General features: G+C 44.9%; 1 protein-coding gene across 4 annotated transcripts in view; it reads right to left on the bottom strand.

Annotated features, from left to right (window-relative positions):
* Flnb (filamin B) overlaps positions 1–20,776 on the bottom strand; it is a 140,377-nt gene that overhangs the window by 91,438 nt on the left and 28,163 nt on the right. For 3 of the 4 annotated variants that reach the window (XM_026779876.1, XM_026779877.1, XM_026779878.1), the window contains exon 1: positions 1,936–1,999. Coding sequence is in view for 1 of the 4 variants with exons in the window: in XM_013346838.1 (XP_013202292.1) it covers positions 570–640; positions 1,883–2,033; positions 3,613–3,861 (471 nt within the window). In the remaining 3 variants the exon portion in view is untranslated. Of the gene's footprint in view, positions 1–569; positions 641–1,882; positions 2,034–3,612; positions 3,862–20,776 lie in introns of those variants that run through there. The other variant, XM_013346838.1, reaches the window with a different exon arrangement.

Genomic DNA, 20,776 nt, shown 5'->3' with positions numbered 1-20,776 from the left:
ATATATATGAATAAAGAAAACCAGTGAGAAAGTCAGCACATACCTATAACCTCAGCACTCGGGAGGCTGAACAGGAAGATGGCAAGTTTGAGGTTAGCCTGTGATTTATGGTGAAGTTTTGGCTCAAAACACAAACAAGTAGTATGACGGCAGTGGCACACGCCTTTAATTCCAGCACTCTGGAGGCAGAGGCAGGAGGATCTCTGGGCCAGCCTGGTCTACAGAGGGAGTACCTGGGCAGCGAGAGCTATACAGAGAAACTCTGGCTCCCAAAACAACAACAACAACAACAACAATAAAATCTAAGCAGGACAGCAGGGGACAACATAGGAGTCATGTGGTCTTAATATATTAGGAGCCTTTAAAAATGAGGAGGGGAACTAGAGAGACGGCTCGATTTTTAAGAAGTGGACAGCACTCTTACAGAGGCCCTAATTTCAGTTCCCAGCAGCTTGTAACAGTCTGTAATTCCAGCTCTAGGAATCCATGCCTCTGGCCTCTGAAAGATCCCCTTTACACACACACAATAAAAAATAAAATAAAATATTGGGGGAAGGTTCTCTGGACACTCAGTTTAGAGCTAATATTAGATCCAGGTTGGACAGGGAACCTTTCTAAAGTTATCAGCATCCTTGATTCACTACCTGACCCAACCCTAACTTGCAAGATCTTTCTTGTCCCCAGAGAGGATGCACAGTGGTAAGCCACACCTCCTCAGAGCAGCAGAAGGCTCTACACCTCATGAGCCATATCAACCAAATGCAATTAAGAAACGAGAAAATGCACTGTGGCCAGTAGCTAAGAACAAAATAGCTAGAGGTTTTAAATAGTCATCTACAAATCAATCCATTAAAAGCAAAATATGCATTGATTTGGTATTTCTCTCCAAAAACTACTATAGTAATTTTATAGTACCCAGCATCACAGAGCACCACGAAGAGGTGGTATCAGATTAAAAGAGAGATGAGAAACGCAATACAGCACTTCCTGGGGGTGACAGATCTGAGAACCGTCATGTATCAGATACATGACTCCAAAACCAAAGCAAAGAAACAGGCCAGCTTTCCTACCTCCAGGGGAAACCATGGAATATACTGAACTCAACTCTGAACACCGACTCACACTTCAGCATAGTCTACAATGAAGGATCTTCTGTCCCATAGGACTGGTTTTTCTACAACTTCTCTTTGATCATAGCTTTGATGCTGGGAGCCATGGTTCTTTCAGGGAGATTTTTACAAGGAAAAGATTGGTTTCAAGTAAGATACGCAGCAATTTAGAGGCTATCTTTGACTTACCAAAAGCTTGAGTCCCCTTGTGATTACTGTGATAGATTATGGAAAATGCAAATTCTGCTGCAATTTCCACTAATGAGTATTATCTTGATTTACAATAAAAGAAAGTTCTAAATACAAATTAAAATTATGTTTCTTTTATATAGGTTTAAAAAATAGTCAAATACTTGGTAGCTCCTTATGACTCATCCTAATAGTAAGAACCATGCTTGCTGGCTGGTTTTAAAGATAACCTTGAAAATATCTGGAACCAAGAGAACAGAAAATTTGCAGTGAGACACACCTGAAATCCCAGCACTCCAGAGGCTGAGACAAAATCAGGAGTTCAAAGTCAGCCCGGATTATATAGAAAGACATCAGGCAGGAGGTGAGAGGAAGAGTAGTAGAGAGGGAAGTAGGGGAGGAATTACCAGCTTGTGACGTGAAGATTTCTGAATGATCTATAAGCTACTAAGTCCACACGAACCTATCATTATGAACTAACAGGGATGGTGGGAGAGTGCTGGAGGCAAGGTTCTTTAAAGGCTTGAATGCCAAGAAGGTCAGACTGTGGTCTGACCCAGAAAGGCATCCAGACTACCAGCAACAACTTAGTGGGTGGGAGCTGTCTCCTGGGACACGGCGGTGTGCATGTAGATACCTGTGGAACGCCCAGCCAGTCGTCAGCCTGCTGCATGGCTTCTCGCGCATTATCCACTGGCCTCTGTGGGTCCCAGGATTCCCAGTCTGGGCACAGACCTGTTCGCGACACAGGAAGGGTGCTTTTAACATTAGTTGACAAAGAGATTAAAAGAAGTCATGTGCTGATAACACAACCATTTAGTCTTTTTACTCAGCAATTTCCACCAACTTAATAACTGTACATCTGAGGCGCAAAAAGTACGATAGTTAAGAGCATGTCAGCATGGAAACTATTCAGCCTGAGCAAAGACACGCTTATAGGACACTGTTCTGACAGCAAGAACGGGGCTACCCATTGCTTCAAGGTCTATTAAAACAAAGAAGGCCTATAAAACTTCTTGGGCTTGGTGCCTTTCTACAGGAAAGGTATTCTTTTAATACTATGCCTGGATATATCTAACAAAGATTGAACTAGCATCCTATGTGATTCAAAACTCCAGTTGCCCAAATGCACAACCCTAGAGCCATTTAAAAGGCCCTAATAAGTACAAGAAGTAAAGCTCTCTGCTTTAAACTCAGAAGAGCTAGCATAAATTGTGCCTTTGGGTAGAAGAAGGAAGGAAGAGGGCACTAGGAAATGAGCTAATACGACACTTTTAAAAAATGGCATTTATTTATTTGTTATGTATGTGTAGTGTATAGATACATGCACATACCACGGTGCCCAGAAATAAGTTTTCTCCTTCTACCATGTGGGTATCAGGGATTGAACATGGGTCATTGAGACTTGATGGCAAGGGCCTTTACCTACTGAGCCAGCTTGACGGCCTAATGCTACTCTTTGAATTAGTCTTGGAAGATTCAAGCTTGTGGGCGGTCAAGGAGGAATGAGGCTTTGATGCAGCCTTTTCTCCCTGACACCAGTGAGTTCTGCTTTGAGTGCACTGAGATTTGTCACTTTGCTCAGTATTCATGTGCCCAGCTCACGTAGAATACTCAGTAAATGGAAGATATAATTATCAAAGTATGGTTTTTTAATAAAAATAATTTGGGGGTGGCATATAAACACTGGTTCTAGCTTTTCTACTGTGTGTGAGCCAGTAAACTCTACCCATCAATCCAAGCCTCTAGTGAGGATAATTACATCTTGGTGTCCACTCAACCACTCAGGAAAGAGCCTATCCAGGTTGGAAAAGGCTCTAACTGGATTCACACCAAGTAGTATTCTGCAGCAATACCGAGAGAAAGGGGCAAAGAAAGCCATATATAGTCAAACTAGTAGTTAATAAAAACAGTCACTTTCCATTCAGCAGAAGACTTTAGATTCCCATGCCAAGCCACTGAAGTGAGCCACATGTTTTCTTTAAGCCAAATTGGAAACGAGGCACCAATGTGGGAAGACATAGGACTGGAATCTGGATTATAACCCCAAAGCCTGCTCAAAATTCAGGCTCTGGGGCTTCTTTGGTGATCTGAATAGCTGACTGGATACACTGCCAAAAAAGGTATGGACAGACCTTTGAAAGAGCACACACAACATTTGTGGCTCATCCTCTGTCTTACAATGGACCAAAACCAGGAGGCCCACACCAGTTACCACATCAGTTACCACAAACAACCTTTCTCATAGAAATCCAGGTTTGGGACCTACACGCTCCACCCTAGAGAGATGGTTTAGGCAATTACAGGCACTTACCTGGAGCACAGCTGTCTACTAGGGCTCCCAGAGCTTTGCCATCTTGCCAGTTCTGATTAAAGTTGGTGATGGGCAAGTATGGGATCTTGTTCTGAATCCATCCCAGCAGCCTCTGCTTTGGCGTCTGCTTTTTGGCATCATCATCCCCTTCATCTTCCCATACAGGCATGGAGATGGAGTAATGAAGGATCAAAGTCCATACCAGGCCCAAGATGAGCTTCAGGTTTCCGTCGACAATGGCTTTGCTATCTGGGAAGACAAGACAACAGCTTGGTCACTCTGAGTTACACAAAAGTGTGTCCAGCTCTTTGTACAAAGTTAATGGGACCCTCGTCCACAGGGAACCGTACTGAGATACCTCAGTGTGAAAGGGTGTAGTACTAGGATCTGATTGAAAGCATCTTTAAATGGAAAGACTCCAGCAGCAATCCAGCGTGTTTGTTAACTGCTGCCCTGGGTCATTATATTACTGTCTCTACTTTTCCGCATGCTTAAAATTCTCCAAACAAAGAAATATTAAATTTTAGAGAAGTCCATGTTTGAAGTCCGGCAGATGAGATAGATCAACAACAAACTACCATTGCCACAGATGAGCCCCTGATTCAGCATCCACAAATGGATGTCAAGATGGCAAGTGGTCAAAAGCTTGGAGGCAGAAGATATACTTGGGACTGACATTTAAATATGATGGGAGATGTAGGAAAAACTTCTGACTACTAGAGAAACTGATGAAGAGACATAAATTAACAAAATGGAATTCCCCAGTGCTCTTTGTCCAGGAGTTGGTGATTTGGTTGCCTCTCCACTGAAAGACGGCTGAAACGAAGAACTGATCCTGGGCAGGAGACTCAAGATTGTGATACAATTCCCTCTTCAAATGTAGAAGACATTCAAAGAGAGGGCTGCACACATGTGGACACCAAGAAATGATCTGAGGGCTTAATGGGTAAAGGTGCTCGCTGCCAAGCCTACGATTTCAATGATGAAAGTGGTTTTCCTCTCTTCTCTAAGCACATAAACACACACACACAAACACACACACACACACACACACACACACACACATTCTCTCTCTGTCTCTCTCTCTCATACAAAAATGTTATAAAATAATAAAAAAAATGACCTGAGGAGTCTTTCACATTGAAGCAAATTAATTCACAAGTAACTTAACACTTCCAAGCCTGCAGTAAATGTAACTACTATGGTGCCGTTTCTCCCCAGTTGGCCTACCCCACTGTTTTGTACCTAAGTTTCTGGCTGTTTTTCTTTCAATTAAAGTGGATGTTTCCAAGGCTGCAGAAATGTTCAGCCATTAAGAGCACACACTGCTTTTCTAACAACCTGACTTTGGCTCGTAGCATCCATGTGTGGCTCACAACAACTCGCAGCTCCAGCTACAAAACCTCATGCCTCAGCTAAAAGGGTGTCTGTACTCACGTGCAGACACAGCTACATCATTTTAAAATAATAAAAATGAATCCCAAATTGATGTTTCCTTTAGAGCTTCAAATATAAATAAATCACTTCAGAAATACAGACAATAAAAGGTGTGTGTGTGTGTCCCAGAAATAATAATGGCGTGCAATCTGTACTACTGTCCCTTGTTTGCTGTTCTGATTTTATATCTTTCTGCACAAATGTTTAAATGTTTCTTTTTACTAGCAATTATATCAGAGTCCTCTTTTCCCTATAAAAACTTGTTTCTGTTTATATTCCTATCTATACATTTAAGAGGCTGACTTCCCCCCTTCAGTCTTACCAATGTTGACTTATAAATCACATTCATCTCTGCTGCTCAGACACATCACTCATTCAGAAGATAGTTAAGCTAATGCAACCAGAAAAGTCTCTGTAGACAAGCCTAAATCGGGGCTCCTTTCTCAATCCTATCCCTGACTCAGAGAGTTTGTCAATACCCTGGCCAGTTGTGTCCTGATTTTTGTTTCTTTTTTGAGGCTGACTCTTGTACTGTAGTCTAAGCTGGCTTCAAATTTGTGGTTATCCTGTTGCTTCCCAGGTGCTAGATTACGGGCATATAATACCATGCCTGGCTCTCTGTTCACCCACCTTCCCCCTGCACCCATCAAAATTTAAACACTATCTTTAGAGTTGATCTTTATCCCTCCTTCCACATCATCAAAAATCACCCGTCATCCTACTGAGACCCAAGTTGAAAACGTCGTTAACTGTTTTGGGATCCCCTTCAAGCCTCTGGTACAGTTTCTACAGCGTGTCATCTCTTGGCAAATATTTGAACATTCCAATAGATGTGCAGCTCCTCCCTCTCCTGGTATCTCTGAGAGCCGTGAAGGTCAACCGCTGATGTGGGAGTGTCATATATCAATCTGTTGATTTCATTGATTAAGCAAGAAAGAAACTGCTTGGCTGGCCCTCATAGGTTAAAACATAGGTGGGAGGAGTAAACAGAACAGAATGCTGGGAGGAAGAGGAAGTGAGCTCAGACTCGACAGCTCTGCTCTGGAGCAGAGACGTCATGCTCCCCTCTCCTGGGCAGACGCATAGCTCTGCTCTCTGAGGCAGACGCGATGAAGCTCCGACCCAGGATGGACGTAGGCTAGAATCTCCCTGGTAAGCCACCTCATGGGCTACAAAGATTATTAGAAATGGGCTAGTCCAGGTGCGAGAGTTAGCCTAGAAGAGGCTAGATAGAAATGGGCCAAGCAGTGTTTAAAAGAATACAGTATCCGTGTAATTATTTAGGGGCATAAGCTAGCCATGTGGGTGGCCGGGGTGCTGGGGATGCAGCCCCGCCGCTCTTATTACTACAAACCGCTATTTAAACAGTCTCTACATCGTAGTTCTAGTTGGGTACCTCTGTTCGTCTCAACTAACTGATGGTGCCCGCTGTCCAATCAAATTTCTTAAGCTCATAGAATCTAAACAGGTACCAGTCAGTTGGCCTGAGGCTTGTCACATTCACCCAACCAAACATGGCATACTCAGGTTCAAAGCTGGCCTCTTCCACGATGACAGCCGACTTGCATTGCAGGACTGCTTTATGTTCTGGTTTCTTTGCCTCCGAGAACCTTCACCCTGTCTTCCTGTGGAGTACACTCTCACAGACGCCAATGCTGATGGTGCTACACGCACAACCGCATGTGTGCCGGGATCCTTTCCTTCAACATCAGGACTGCCTACCAGACCCTCTGCCTTTTACTCCCACAGCAGGACCACAGTGGGACACTGAGCATTCTTCAGCTGCCGATTGTCCCACCTTGAGGCACCTGAACAGTAAAGACAAACCAAACTGCACACAATGTGGAAGCAGCTTAACACATTGGAGACATCAATAACCTCTTGCACTGTGAGGGTTAAGAAGCCTCACTCCACCACAGGCATAAGTCTGTAAAACTCAAACTTCCCTGAGGTGTGTGTGAAACAAATGCTTTTCAGAAGGAGACTTGCAGCCTGCCTAAGCACAAGGCCCTCCTGGGTTCAATCTTTAGCATAAGAAAAAAGGACAAATCCCATCTGGGTGTGGGAGTACACATTTGTAAGCTCAGCACTAGAAAGACCAAGGCGGGAGGATCCTCAGGAATTCAAAGTCAGTGAGTTCATGCTCAGCCTGGGTTACAAAGCAAGCAAGACACTGTCTCAAAACACGTGTATGCCTAACTGCACGGGCAAAATTATCTCATAACTTGAAGTCAGATAGCTCTATTTCTATACAGGTTACATATGTTGCTTTAAAGGAGAAAAGCAAAGTCTTTTTCAAGCAGATCCAGTCAAAGTCTGAGCCAAATTTATAAAATATACAATGCTTAAAACTTCTGTTTCCAATGAGTTCAAGGTGGGTGTCCTAACAGGAAAGCCCCCTTTATGGCCTTCCTGGGATACATGATACCTTCATTCTGCTAGTCTAAGAAGCTGGAGGGAGGACAGGCTTCATTCCAAAAGTGAGTTTTGACAGGTAAAGGCTCAAATGTTTAGCCCAGCTCTTAGAACAATAAAAAGATGGAGACTTGCCCAAAAGACCTCCCCAGTTCCCATCCACAGGAAACAGGAGACTTCCTAGGCCTTGAGAAGGAAATGTTACAGGGCATCCCAGTGTGCATGTCTGGCTATTGCTATGGGCCTTGTGTGCTGTGTAGTGCTCATTCTGACACACAAGAGGAGGAAAAGACCAGAGTGGACCAAAGCATCCCCAGAGTAAGAGGCTGGAGGGCCACTAGCTTTCATCAACGAAACAAACCGGCGCCCAGCAAGTCTGCCCAATCTCCCACACTCTGCTTGGACTGGAACCTGGCCATGGATTTCTCCTCCCCAAATCTGACCAATCATAGCTCCCACATAACTACCCTGGCAATTGACAACACTGCCCCCAAGCCACACACTTTCTCAAACTACCTACAATTGTCTAGTTACTTTTAAATGACAGCATTGGCCCTTTTCTTTTTTCAATAGCTAGAAAGTCAATTTAAACTACTATAAATTCTAAGATGGAATATTTTTATATCAGTTCTCTAGTCCTTGTTAAGAAGCATTTGTATGTGGAATGGGGTCAATTATGAGGTGAGTACCAGATATTTTAAGCATTCTGCAGAAGCAACTTTGAAAACCTCCTTGAAGGGCCAGTTCTCCAAGAGTCAATGCTGTGGTAACTTTCACCTCTCTCAGCTCTCATCAACGAGGCTTAGACCCGTACAACTATGTTCCGTATTTTGTGCATCTAGTGCTATCCTGGCACATCTTGGGAGTTCCTGGCTGCTAATGATTAACCAAGGTAAGGGGTAGTTAGTGAGCCTGGAGAACAGACGTGGGTGGAGAACATTCCATAGTTTTACTCTTCTGAATGAGAACAATAGGCCATCCTTTGGCCACAAAATGGCTGGCTACAGGGCCATAAACAGGCAAGAAGTGACACCAGAAATTAAGAAGCGAAGAATGTCACCAGGGCCACAGAAACAGAAAGTTCCACATTCTCTGCTCTCTGTCCACTGAGCAACTGTTACCTGCTAAGAGCCAGTGTGGCTCAGAGCCTGAAGTACAGACAGTTAATACATGAAAGTATGCTCTACGTGCTTAGCCACTGGGAAAATGCAAGACAGAGCTGCACTGAAATTCGCTGCTTCTGTCAGAACGGCTAACATTAAAAACAAAACGAAACAAAAAACAAACAAGGGTCTGAGAGACAGCTCAATGGTTAAGGTGGTTAAGGCACTTTCTGCTCTTGCAGAGGAAGGGGGCTTGGATATCAGCATCCACATGGCTGTCTCCAACTTGCTCCTGGGATCTGGTGCCCTCTTCTAACCTCCAAGGGTATTGCATGCACAGGGCACACTTGCATAGGTGCAGGCAAACACACCCACATAAAAACAACAAACACAGGCAAGGTGGAGGAGGGGAGGAAGGCACCTTACAAAATGTTGGTGGGAAAATACACTACAGCAGCCACTATAGAAGGTGCCTTCCTTGTGCCAGGCTGATGGTGGTGGTACGTGACTTTAATCCTAACACTTGGGAGGCAGAGGCAGGTGGATCTCAGAGTTTGAGGCTAGCTTACTCTACAGAGTGAGTTCTAGGACAGGCAAGGCTGTTACATAATAAAACCCTGTCCCAAAAAAACTAAAAGTTAAAAGTCAACTTACCATATGATTAAGCTGTACCATTCATTCCTGGATACACAGCCTTACCAGAGATACCTGTCCATCCACGTGTGCTGCTGTATGGCGGAGTTACAAAACCATCTTAGATCTCCACTGATGGAAAAGTGGTGTGTGCATCCGTGTGTGTGTGTGTGCACGCACATGTATACAATGTAGAATATATACACAGCTATAAAGAATAAAAAACAAATTGTGCTATTTGTAGAAAAATAGATAAAACTCAACAAATATATTGAGTAAAAAGAAAAATATTTCCATATTTCTATATGGAAGCTCGGGAGTATGTACAAACATGCATGTACACACACACACAAGCACATGAGGAGAACTAGCAGAGAAAAGGGTGAGAAAAGGTAACCAGGAGTGAATACGGTCAGAGCACCCGATACATGTGAACAAAAACACCAAAATCCACTGCTTACTACAATAAATATATACGGGCTAAAAAGCGAACAGCAGAGAATCAGCTGTGGAACCATCAGTCCAACTAGATTCTTCTCTCTGGATAAGGCAGCACTTCTCTGAGCTTTATTTTCCTCATCTGACAAACAGGAATCATTATATTCAACAACTCCATAGGGTATGGTGTGAGGTGTGAGACCAGAGAACGCCAAGAGTTGAGTGTGCTGTCTGGAACACAGCAGGTGTTAATAAGTTTTCCTCCTTCCCCGCCTGCATTAATTTACCTACTCTTTCCCTACCGTGACAAACATTCTTTCTCAGAGACAGAAACATATTCCAATTGTCATTTCTATGCAGAGAAAAAAAGTAAAGGGCTTGGTGGATTTAAATGCAGTTAAACTGTCCAACTATCACCTCTCTGAGCCAAGCCATTCATTAGGAGGGCCAGAACCTCCAAGGCTTCTCTCCTCCTGACTACCACATTACTGTCAATCTGGGGAAAAGAGTTGAGATCTCCATTAAGCAAGACACCAGTGGGCTGAGCAGTAAAAGACCCACATGGCCTGAGAAGCTCCTTTCCCAACAGACGTCCCAGAGACTAGCAAGGAACTGAATCTTGCAAAAGGAACTTGGTATTCCGGGCAGACCATCTGGGCCAGGTGCTCACCCCTGTTTGGCTGTCCTGATTTTAATTAAGGTGCCTTGTTGGTGGTCCCCAACTTTCCTGGCCTGGAACTCCCCATCTCCTCAGCTAAGCCTAGAGGGAAGGTCAGGGAGAGCCCAGGAAGGACAGGTTCTAGGAATATTCTCGGCTCCATCACCTCTTCTCCCTACACTTCAGTTCCCACACCTGGAAAAAGAGATGATGCTGACATACAAGCCCAGCCCCCGCGGGGTGGGGGGGAACCCCCGCTGTAATAAATAGCAGTGCCTCTCAACAACTCCACAGCCAGTTTTCATGAAGCGCTGCTGCTGTTACTATGCCTTGCTCAGAGCAGAGGTCTTCCTGTTGTTGTTTGCCTCAGTTGCTGGTGAGCCTGCATTTCCTGTATAAGACTGCTCCCAGATCATCCTGATCATCCTGAACTGTACAGTTCTCCTGGGCTGAGGAGCCAGAGATAGCAGGACCTGGGGCTCACTGGTATTGTGAGGCTGACTTATATGGAAGCCCCACAAACCATTCCTGAGTTGGAGTCTTCAGATGTTCAAACACGACACCTGGAATCCAAAGGGAGCAACACACAACTTGCTTCAGTCCCTCAGTGAAAATTTAGCAGGATGAAGCCTATCTACACCGAGTCTCGGTGAAAGAAGATCCATCTTGGTCAGGGTCATATTTCTGATATACTATATACGGCTCTTCTCCTCACACTGCAGGTGAACTGCTCCAGGGGCTCCCTAGGTAGGATTAAGAGGGGCCAGGTGGCTTCACTCCTATCTGTACTTTGGCATCTTCCCAGAGCCTCAAACCAACAAAACACTAGACAAGGCAGAGACTTAGAACCATGGCTCTGATGCTGGAAAGTATCTGTGGCAAAGGGCATTAAAATCCTTCCTCCCCTTCTTGATCCTAGGCATGTGACTTCCAGAAAAATGGTTCTCTCAGCCTCTCTGGACTTTTAACAGTGTAGCTGTCCCTAACAGACAGTGAGAAAAAGTAAAGTATGCCACTACTCTAGTCCTGCATAATGGGTGGATATGTCCCTGACTGCGAGCCAGAGCCTTGTACTACCTCCTGTTGTGACCTGACCATTGGAAAAAAAAACAAAAAGCAAAACAGAATCAGGTGCCCTGTCTCCCTAAAGATCGATAACAACAAGCACATTTTCATTCTTTTCCAGTGGTGCTCCTGATGTTATTGTCCATCTGTCCATTAGTTCATCCCCACCACCACACGTCCACCTAAGCCTTTTTGTTACAGGTGGGTCTATTTCAATATAGATTAACCTTGCTCCAAAATAGTCCATGAAGAGAATGGCGTATACTGGATAATACAGTGAAGAACCAGTCAAGGTAGAAAGATGATAATTTTTGGCTTTTGAGTCCCCATACTACACTATGATTAATACACATACATACATATCACACACACACACACACACACACATAAATAAATCAGAATAGAAGCTAGAAAAAATAATGGTGAACAGGATGGGTATTCAATTACAAACTTGTAAACGTTGAACCTAGTTACAAAATCAGATCAAGGTGGCTTCTTTGGTTTGCATTTCCTTCAAATAACCCAGCTCATGTTACAAGTCATAGAAGCCTATTAGAGATGGCAGGCTGCCCAAAGATTATGAAATAATAAATGGAACAAAACTTCCAATTTAAAGTGGAGAATAGGAATAAAGCTGAGGGAAATTTGAAAGAATTTATACCAGCTGGCTCCCAACATCACCATCAGAGCGAGGATGAAGTCGGAGGAAAGAAATTCACAGCAGAGATGACAGCATTTTTTCCTGTTTCCCAACATGGACACATTTGGGACGGCACGGGATACTAAGTCATGATATAGCTTAATCGACAGCTAGTACTTGTAGTTTAAGTCTTTTTGATCCCTAGTGATACAAGAAGGCCTCTGAACACATCTCACAAAGAGATTGGCTGCCTCGTTGCAGGTAGAATGCCTGTTTCCAACATTTTTAGGGAAAAAAGCATGGGGTGGTGGTGGTGGTGGTGGTGGTGGTGGTGGTGTGTGTATGTGTGTATGTGCATGTGTGTATTTGTCTATCTGTCTGCCTGTCTGTGTCTACTCAAAGAAAGAAGAATGGATCATTTAATGAAATCAGTAACCTAATGATGAAAAAAGATTGGTCAGGGACTGGACAGCTGGAAGCTGACATGCCCTGCCTTGGGGGTTAGGAAAGCCCGAGTCATCCCTAAATGCAGAAACCTGCTAGCTATGGGGCTAAGAGGGGGCCACTTCCTCACACCTGGACTCACCCTATCAAGTGGGTGTGACACCAATAAAGCAGGCAGCGAACTCTCCATGACAGTTTCGTCACATCCACAGACTATGGTGAATACGATCATTACCAATGTAAAAATGTCAACACACACAAGTATAGGAACGGAGAGTGTGCCGCTAGCACCGTGAGAAAGGCTTAGTGTGTACAGACTGCTCACCACTGAGGGCTCCAGAACTCCGCCTTCCACACAGAACATTCCATCTGCTAACAACCACAGAGTGGGACCCATCAGGACCTTGGATGAAAGCTGACAGAATCAAGATGCTCTTTGCTCGGTGAGCTGCTGAGTGAACTGCTGGTTTGCTAAATTCTGCAGGCCACCCTGACCCTACCAGCAGATTGCAGAATGGTCCCATGCATGAGAGAAAATTAAATTCAGGTTCCCTAAATTCAATTCGAAGCACAAAGTGTTGAAGAAAGTTCCTGAGCAAGATTTTTGTTTTGTTTTGGTTTCTGGTCTAATTTGAGGTGGATGAGGAGGTATTAAAAATGATTAAATCAGCCTAATATATCAGTACAATTTAAACCCCACAGTCAACAAGCAGTTAAAGAAATTGTACAAACAGGAGAGTAGCAGGTTGCTGTAAAAAGAATACAAAAGATCTGCTTGTTCCTCCTACAGGGGCAAGCACTGATTGTGGATTAAGAAAGTGAAGGAAACAAGAACCTGCACTCAACTGTCCTCTCTGACTCTAGCAAGAAGACTAAAAAGATGACAGCAAAGAAGGACTTTTGTGTGTCATTGTTGATACATGCTTTCATATTGTTAGGACTCAGGCATTATGATGGTCCCTGTCATCTGGCAGAATGCACTCAGGCAGTAGCCTGGCCAGCCTAGGGTCCTATGACTGCTATGTCACACTACAGTGTGTAGACTGGTGCAAAAGCAAAAGATCCCTTTAAGAGACAAGCTCCGCCCATTCCCGCTCCCCCTCCCCTCCTTCTTCTGAAGAGGCAAACAGGTCTCTTTCTCTGTCTCTGTCTCTCCCTTTCTCTTTCCTCCCCATTCCCTTTTCTCAAAAAAATCTCCCCACTCAAGCTCTGCATGCATGGCGTATTTGGCTTCCTCCCACCAAGGTCCCTCTCCCACAGAATCATAACACACACACACATTGCTTGTATTTTTAATTTTCATTTTTATTTATTTATTTGTTTTGTTTCGGGACAGGATTTCTTTGTGTAACTCTGGCTGTCCTGGGACTCACTCGGTAAACCAGGCTGCTCTTGAATTCAGAGATCCACCAGCCTCTGCTGGGATTAAAGGTGTGTGTGCTGCTGCCATCACCTGGCTAGTATTTCTTTTTAATTTTAAAATTACAGTCATTCTTTTTAGAAGTAAATTTTTACACATAGTACCAAAACATATAGTAAGAAACTTTTTACCAGGTGGTGGTGGCACACGCTTTCTACTTAGGAGGTAGAGAGAAGCAGGCGGATCTCTGTGAGTTCCAGGCCAAACTGATCTACAAAGCGAGTTCCCAGTCAGCCAGAGCCGTTACTGGGAAACCCTGTCTTGAAAAATAAAAGGAAACTTTTAAATAAAATTTCTAGCAGGTTCTGTAGGATTCCAGGAATGCGGGGAAATTAACAGGCAAGGGGCTTTATCTAGTGATAAGAGCAGTGGGTTTGGTAGGCTTGTATGCTAGTGGAAGGGAGCACTTGGGTGAGCAACAGCTCAGGTCATTTGCTTACAGGCCCAGTCCTGAAGAGACAGAGCTGCTTATGAACTGAGCAGTTTGGGTGGAGAGGCACAGAGAGGCCCTGTGCCGTAGGTTTCTCCTAGGATTTTCACGGAAGATCAAAAAGAAAACTTTGCAGTTTTGCTCAATAGTTTTTCTGAGATGTTCCCTCCCTCACCTTTCTCACAGTGAAAAGGCAGATGCCTCATGTCTCAGCAGACACTCATCATCCCTCCTGGACCCGCAGGCACCCAAGCCTCTGAGGTAGCCTCTGTCCTTTCCAAACAGCTTGAGGGAGTAGGGACTCTGCTGAGATCACACAGCAGGAAGACAGTCATCTGGCTGCCTCTGGGCGCAGTTTTCAGGACAACAGCAACAAAATTTAACTTCATGACTCTTTCCCTGACATCACAAGCAATCTTGCAAGATTCAGAAACCAACCTGACTTAGTGCAATTACCTCCTTGAGTCCTCACAACTGCTGTGAGATAGATACCACTGTAAGCGCCATTTAAAGATTAATAGGAGTAAATTCAGTCCAAAGTACAGCTCCCAGAAGTGAAGCAGGGGTCTGAATTTAGGTCACTGACTCCAAAGTCTGCTGTTGACCATCCTTCCCTGGAGAACCGAACAGGCACACAAAGGAAGAGACGAATGTATGACAAAGTTGTCACAAATGCCTCAAAGACTAAAAAAGGATTTAAAAAAAATGTTAAGGGTTACATCACCCTCTTAAAAGATATTTATTATTGTGCCCTTGAATTCTGTCTCCTGACAAACGATCTTGGCAACTAGATAAACAGACCAAACACAGCAAATCAGATTCACTGCTAAACGGGGGAACTCCATCTAACATTCCTTAGGCACGCTGTCCAAAGTTCAGAGCAAGCGAGTGACACACAATTAATCTCCACAGCGTTAGCCCAGCCACCAGCTGCTGCTGGACTGCAGGAAGAGTTGGTCTGAGCCAAATCTTTTCATTGCCAGTTCTTCCTCTATGGCCTGTGTGGATCAGAAGCTGCCTCTAGCCCGGAAAGCATGGCTGGAACTGTCCAGCCTACACTTGGCTCCAGGAGCACTGCCCAGTGTTTCCAGACCACACTTAAACCTGGTCCCAGCCTTCCACCACCCGGATCACTGATCAGCATTTTCTTTAATTCAGCTCATCCCTGCTTCACATTCCTTAAGTGACGATGCCCATGAAATTACAGATTTAAAACACTAGTTACATTTTTAAAACACTCATGAAAATACTAGTTCTAACTGTCAAAGGTTAGTCGCTTAACCGTATCATCTTGAGTACCATGTCTTAGAAGAGATCACATCAGACATCCATCCACCAGTTTGTCAAGACCAAAAAGAGGGGCTGGGTGGGGGTAGTGGGGACATGGAGTATTTTTGGCTAAGTAGCATTAGTAACACACTAAACAACTTTCTTTTGTTTCCCAATAGATTCCCCTGTGTTAGTGGTTTTTCAACCTTCCTAACGCTGGTTCTTTAATAGAATCATGTTGTAGTGTCCCTCAACCAAACATTATTTTTGTTGCTACTTTATAACTGTAATTTTATTACTGTTATAAATTGTAATATAAGTATCTGATGTGACCCCTTGGGGACTGTGAACCAGGGGTTGATAACTGCCACCCTCTGTAGTTCAAGCTAGTTTTAGACTCATGACCGTCTTGCCTTAGTTCTCCTAATGCTGGAATTACAAGCATGCATAACCATATTTGGCTAATTTTTTGTTTTTTGAGTCTTGTTACATTGCATACTTCTAAACTCAATCAAACCCTGAGGCAGGTACTAAAATATCCAGCTCCAAACAATTCCACTGCTACTGGGCTCCTCAGAACTTCAACACACAAATTCATACTGACAATCTCCAAGAAATGACTAGGATGTCATACTCAATTCTGAGATGTTATTGGACTAGGGCGTATTTAGGGTGTGTGTGCAAGTGTATGTGCTTGTGTGTGTGTGTGTGTGCATATGTGTGTGTATTAGGTCCTAAACCCCAAAAGGAGACTGACTATGTCTCAAGATGACAGTCTGGGCTTAGTCCAGACTGGACTAATTCTGGTAATTCACACTAACTTTGAAGCCAGTGGTGCAATGGTCTATCCTGCCTATTTAAGAGACAAGCCTCACCCACTCCCATCCCTCTCCACTGAGACAAGCAGATCTTCCTTCAGCTTCTGGCCTGAGCTCCTTCCTTCTTCCTCTCTCCCTTCTCCCCACTTCTCCCCTTCCCCCTCCCTCCCTTCTTCTCTTCCCCCTACTCTCTTTCTCTCTTTCTGGTCTTCTCCCCTGTCCCTCCCCACCACAACCCACTAAATAAATATCCAACCTCACTCTGCATGTCTTGCCTAATAATAGGTCTCTGTCTCTCACCAGCTTCTCATGGGACTGGCTGACCCGCTGAGGTCTCTCACGTGCAGCGGGGCTCCCTGACTGGGATCTGCAGCCCCTCATGGCCTGTGGGCCACTTGGGGAGCCGTTTTATTTTTACCATGGCAAATGGGACACTTAAGAGTTTGTGTGTGTGTTGCACGTATATACGGAGGGCACCAAAGAGTGTGTGTGTGTTGCACGTATTATGGAGGGAACCTAACAGTTTGCGTGTGTGTGTGTGTGTGTGTCTGTGTGTATTGCACATATTGCAGAGGGCACCTAACCATTTGTATGTGTGTTGCACTTATAAATGGAGGGCACAAGACATTGGGTGTGTCTCCCTCATTTGTTCTCCATCTCTAATCTTACGTTTTGAGATGGAGTTTATCACTGAACCTGGCATCCACTGATTTAACTAACCCAGTTGGACCACAAAGTCACCTGTCTCTGTCTACCCCAGACCCCTAGATCTGCCCTAGATCTGGAGTTACAGAGGCACTTAGCTGCACTCAGCTCTTTAAATGTGGGTGCTGGGCTTTGAGCTCAGAGCTGCACGATTATTCACCAAGCTCTTGACCAACTGAGCCACTGCTGGCCTGGGAACTTTATAACAGTTTGTCTTGAGGGGACTAACACTCTGCATTTAGGGGAATTCTGCTTTAAATTCTCTTCCTGTTCTTCAAGCACGTCTTCCAAACACCCTCGGATTCTGGGAAGTGGACATCATTTTATACACAGTGGGGAGAGGGGCAGAAAAATCATTAAAGACGGAACCCGGGCAACAAGGAACAGCAACTTTCTCAAATCTATGATGTTTCTGTGATAATAAAGACAGCATAACCCTGTCAACTTGGTTATGCCAATCTAGAAGTCTTAGAGGAAAACACATCCTTTGCACACCCTCACCAGTGTTTATAGGTTCTGGTGATTACCAACTCCTGAAGCAACTTACTGTTCAATGCACAGTGTTGTGTGCCCCCCTTCCCCAGGTTCTCACTATGCCACTCTGGCTGTTCTGGTTGCTATGCTACTGCCTTCATCTCCTGAGAGCTGTGATTAAAGGTATGTACCACGATGCTGAACTACAAACTGCCATTCTTAAGAAACAAGCAATGATTGAAGTTCAGGCCCAAACCAGCCTCCTCCTTCCTGGACTTGTTTTAGAGCTTCTGATGTCAAAATAAGTAGGTAACATATTGGCATGAAGGAGGAAGCAGGGAGGGTCCCCATGGATCCAGGCCTGGCCAAGGAGGAGGAAGTAGGGAGGGTCTCCATGGATCTGCCAAGGAGGAGGAAGCAGGGAGGGGCCACATGGATCTAGGCCACTGCTGAAGTCAGTACAAAGAGGAATCCCTCAGATGGGGACCAGATTATCAAACCACGTGGAAAGGGAAAAGTTCAAACCCTCCACCTGGAACCATCCAGGCAAGAAGGAAGGCATTCTACAGGGGTTATTTGTGCTCCTCCCTTTGGCCATCAGTCTCCGGAAAGAAAGGTCCCCAAGGAGTTGGAATTTCCCCAGGAGTCTCACGCTGGGAGAAGGAAAAGGCTAAAGCCTGCTGTCAACCAGAATAGGAACTTGTCTGACCACCTGGGAGCAGAGACCGGGGCTGAAACCGTGATAAGGCAATGCTAGGAGTGGAGGGTTGGGGAGAGAACGCCAGACCCTGGCCAGGGCCTCCGCCTATGGGGGTGGGGTGGAGGCTCACTGAGCTTGTTTGTGGTCCTCTTCCTGGAGTTACCACATTAAATAACTGCCCAGTGGTGGAGTTTGAATGAGAACGTTCCCCTGTAGGCTCAGATACTCACACCCTCGGTTCCCCTGTTACGGAGGTTGTACAACATTTGGGAGGAGGAGCTTGAGAATGAGAATTCCTGAAAGAAGCCGGATCCTCAAAGACTGGCTGGATGATCACGCTAAAGTGATGTGGAGAGGCTGGGATACTGCAGGTCCAGAGCCTTAGGCCCCCCACCCGTCCCGCCCATCTTGCCGGGACCACCTTTCTGATGTATTCACCAATAAATTTTAAAACTGCCTTGATTTATGACTATCTTCGTTCTGGTACTATAAAACTCCATCAAGGAGGTGCTTCCATGTAGGGGAATTAATTAAGAAAAAAATTCCCTCACTGGTGTGTTCCCCATGTCTGAATTTTGGCTAATTCCAGGTGTAGTCAAGTTGACCACCAGGAGTAGCCAATACATTTTTGTAATATTTTAGGAGAATTTTTCAAATAAAATTAATTGGCTGTGGTCATCACAGTCAGCATTTGATCTCCATAAGATTCCCTTTCTTGACAGTTCGCTCCTGCACAGCAAGTCCTCTAAGAAGCAGGGAAGGGGGCCAACGGGATGACTCAGTAGGTAAACATACTTGTTGCAGAAGCCTGGTGACTTGAGTTCAAGCCCTGGAACCCATGTAAAAAGCGGGAGAGAACTGAGTCCACAAATCATCCTTTGGTCTGTGGCTATGACACACATGTATGTCCACATATATGTGAATGGCTGTGTGAGTTGCATGTGGGTGCATGCATACAGACACAGGAAAACAAAACCAACCAACCAGTACACCCGCAATCTTAGCACTCCAGAGGAGAACCACTGCAAGTTAAGGACTAAGCCGGTACACACATTGAGTTACTCACCAGCCAGAGTTACAAAGCACACACCTTTAGTCCTAGCATTTGGGAGGCAGGAGGAAGTGCATCTCTGAGTTTGAGAGCAGCTTGGTCTAAATAGCAAATCCCAAGACAGCCAGTGCTACACAGAGACCCTGTCTCCAGACAAGAACAAACGGAAAGAGTGTAATTTCCCTCGTGACCTGTTTTCCAAAGTACTGAGACCAAAATGTGCTTCCCTGGGCAAGCAAGGCTTGTGAATGGAAAGGAAGTGTCCAGTCACATTCTGCTTTAAAAGGTAAACAGAGCTGAGTTAGAGGGGAAAGGTGGGTGATTTAAACCTTGTTCTAGTTTACCTACCTCCCAAGGTAAAGAGCATGTTGTAAACATGTAAATTCAGAGGACTCGCCCCTACCCCACACAAGGAGCCCTCCCACAGAAAGGAACTGGATGAAATGGCAAGGACCCAGGCGTTCCATACATCTACCTTAAAACAGCCTTTCTGCCTTCCCAGCTTAAGGGCCCCACTCAGAGCTGCAAAAACAGTCCTGACACTATTTGTAGCTCCTGGAGTGTTCACACAATGAGCCAATGTTTCCAGGGACTCAGGCCAATGGTGTAAAAGCTTCTGGTTGTTCATCAGAAATCGAGAAATCTGTCTGAGGCTGCATGCAAGCAGAAGGCTCTGTCAGGCTTCATCTAATAAATTCCTCCACATCCCACCTGTGAAACTCCATGCCCATTTATTACCAAAACCGGAGTCCTAGCTTCAGGGCTTCTCCCGAGGCCTGAAGCTGGCTCCTTCAGCTAATGACGTCACTGACAAACTCCTGACAATGGCTCCCCAGAGCTTAAACCTTTGCTAATACCTAGCAAGAGCACATTCCTCCAGAGTGAGGTCATGCTGGCTAATTGTTAATCTGGCCTCCACCCCAGAGCCCAACACCACTGCTAGGAGAGGCCTATACAGTTAACCCCTGCCCCAGGGACCTTCCGAAGCTGCAAAGAGCAACCCCTAAGCAGACAAAACCTGTAAAGTTAAACATGAATTTAAGAGAAAAACTTACTCTTTAGTAAGTATGCCCAATACAACAGCTTCTAACACACAAGAACTGCCTGCCACATTAGAAAGATCTGTTCTGTTTATCTGAAATGCAAATGTGAGTTTTTATTCCTTCATCTGGCTTACACGATTTCCTAAAGTGCCAGTTACACATTACAACACACACTGTGAGGTGGGAGGAGAGAGTATGCCAGACAGCCGGGGCTGGCGCTCAGCTGGTAGTGTGCCTGAGATGAAGCCCCAGCACTATGTAATCGGGTAGAAGAAGCACATATCTGTAATCCTTGCGTGTGGGATGTGGAGGTAGGAACCAAAAAACAAAAGGAAGGAGGAAGAGCAAGGAAGAAGGGGGGAGGGGCTGAGGGATGGCAGAAGCTGGAAAAGTAAGAGTACCTTCTTAGTGTGCATGAGGT

This window comes from Microtus ochrogaster, chromosome 6 (genome assembly GCF_000317375.1).
Source record: "Microtus ochrogaster isolate Prairie Vole_2 chromosome 6, MicOch1.0, whole genome shotgun sequence".
Lineage (NCBI taxonomy): Eukaryota > Metazoa > Chordata > Mammalia > Rodentia > Cricetidae > Microtus > Microtus ochrogaster.
The sequence above is the reverse complement of the archived record's forward strand: the minus strand, read 5'-3'. Positions and strand labels throughout refer to the sequence as shown.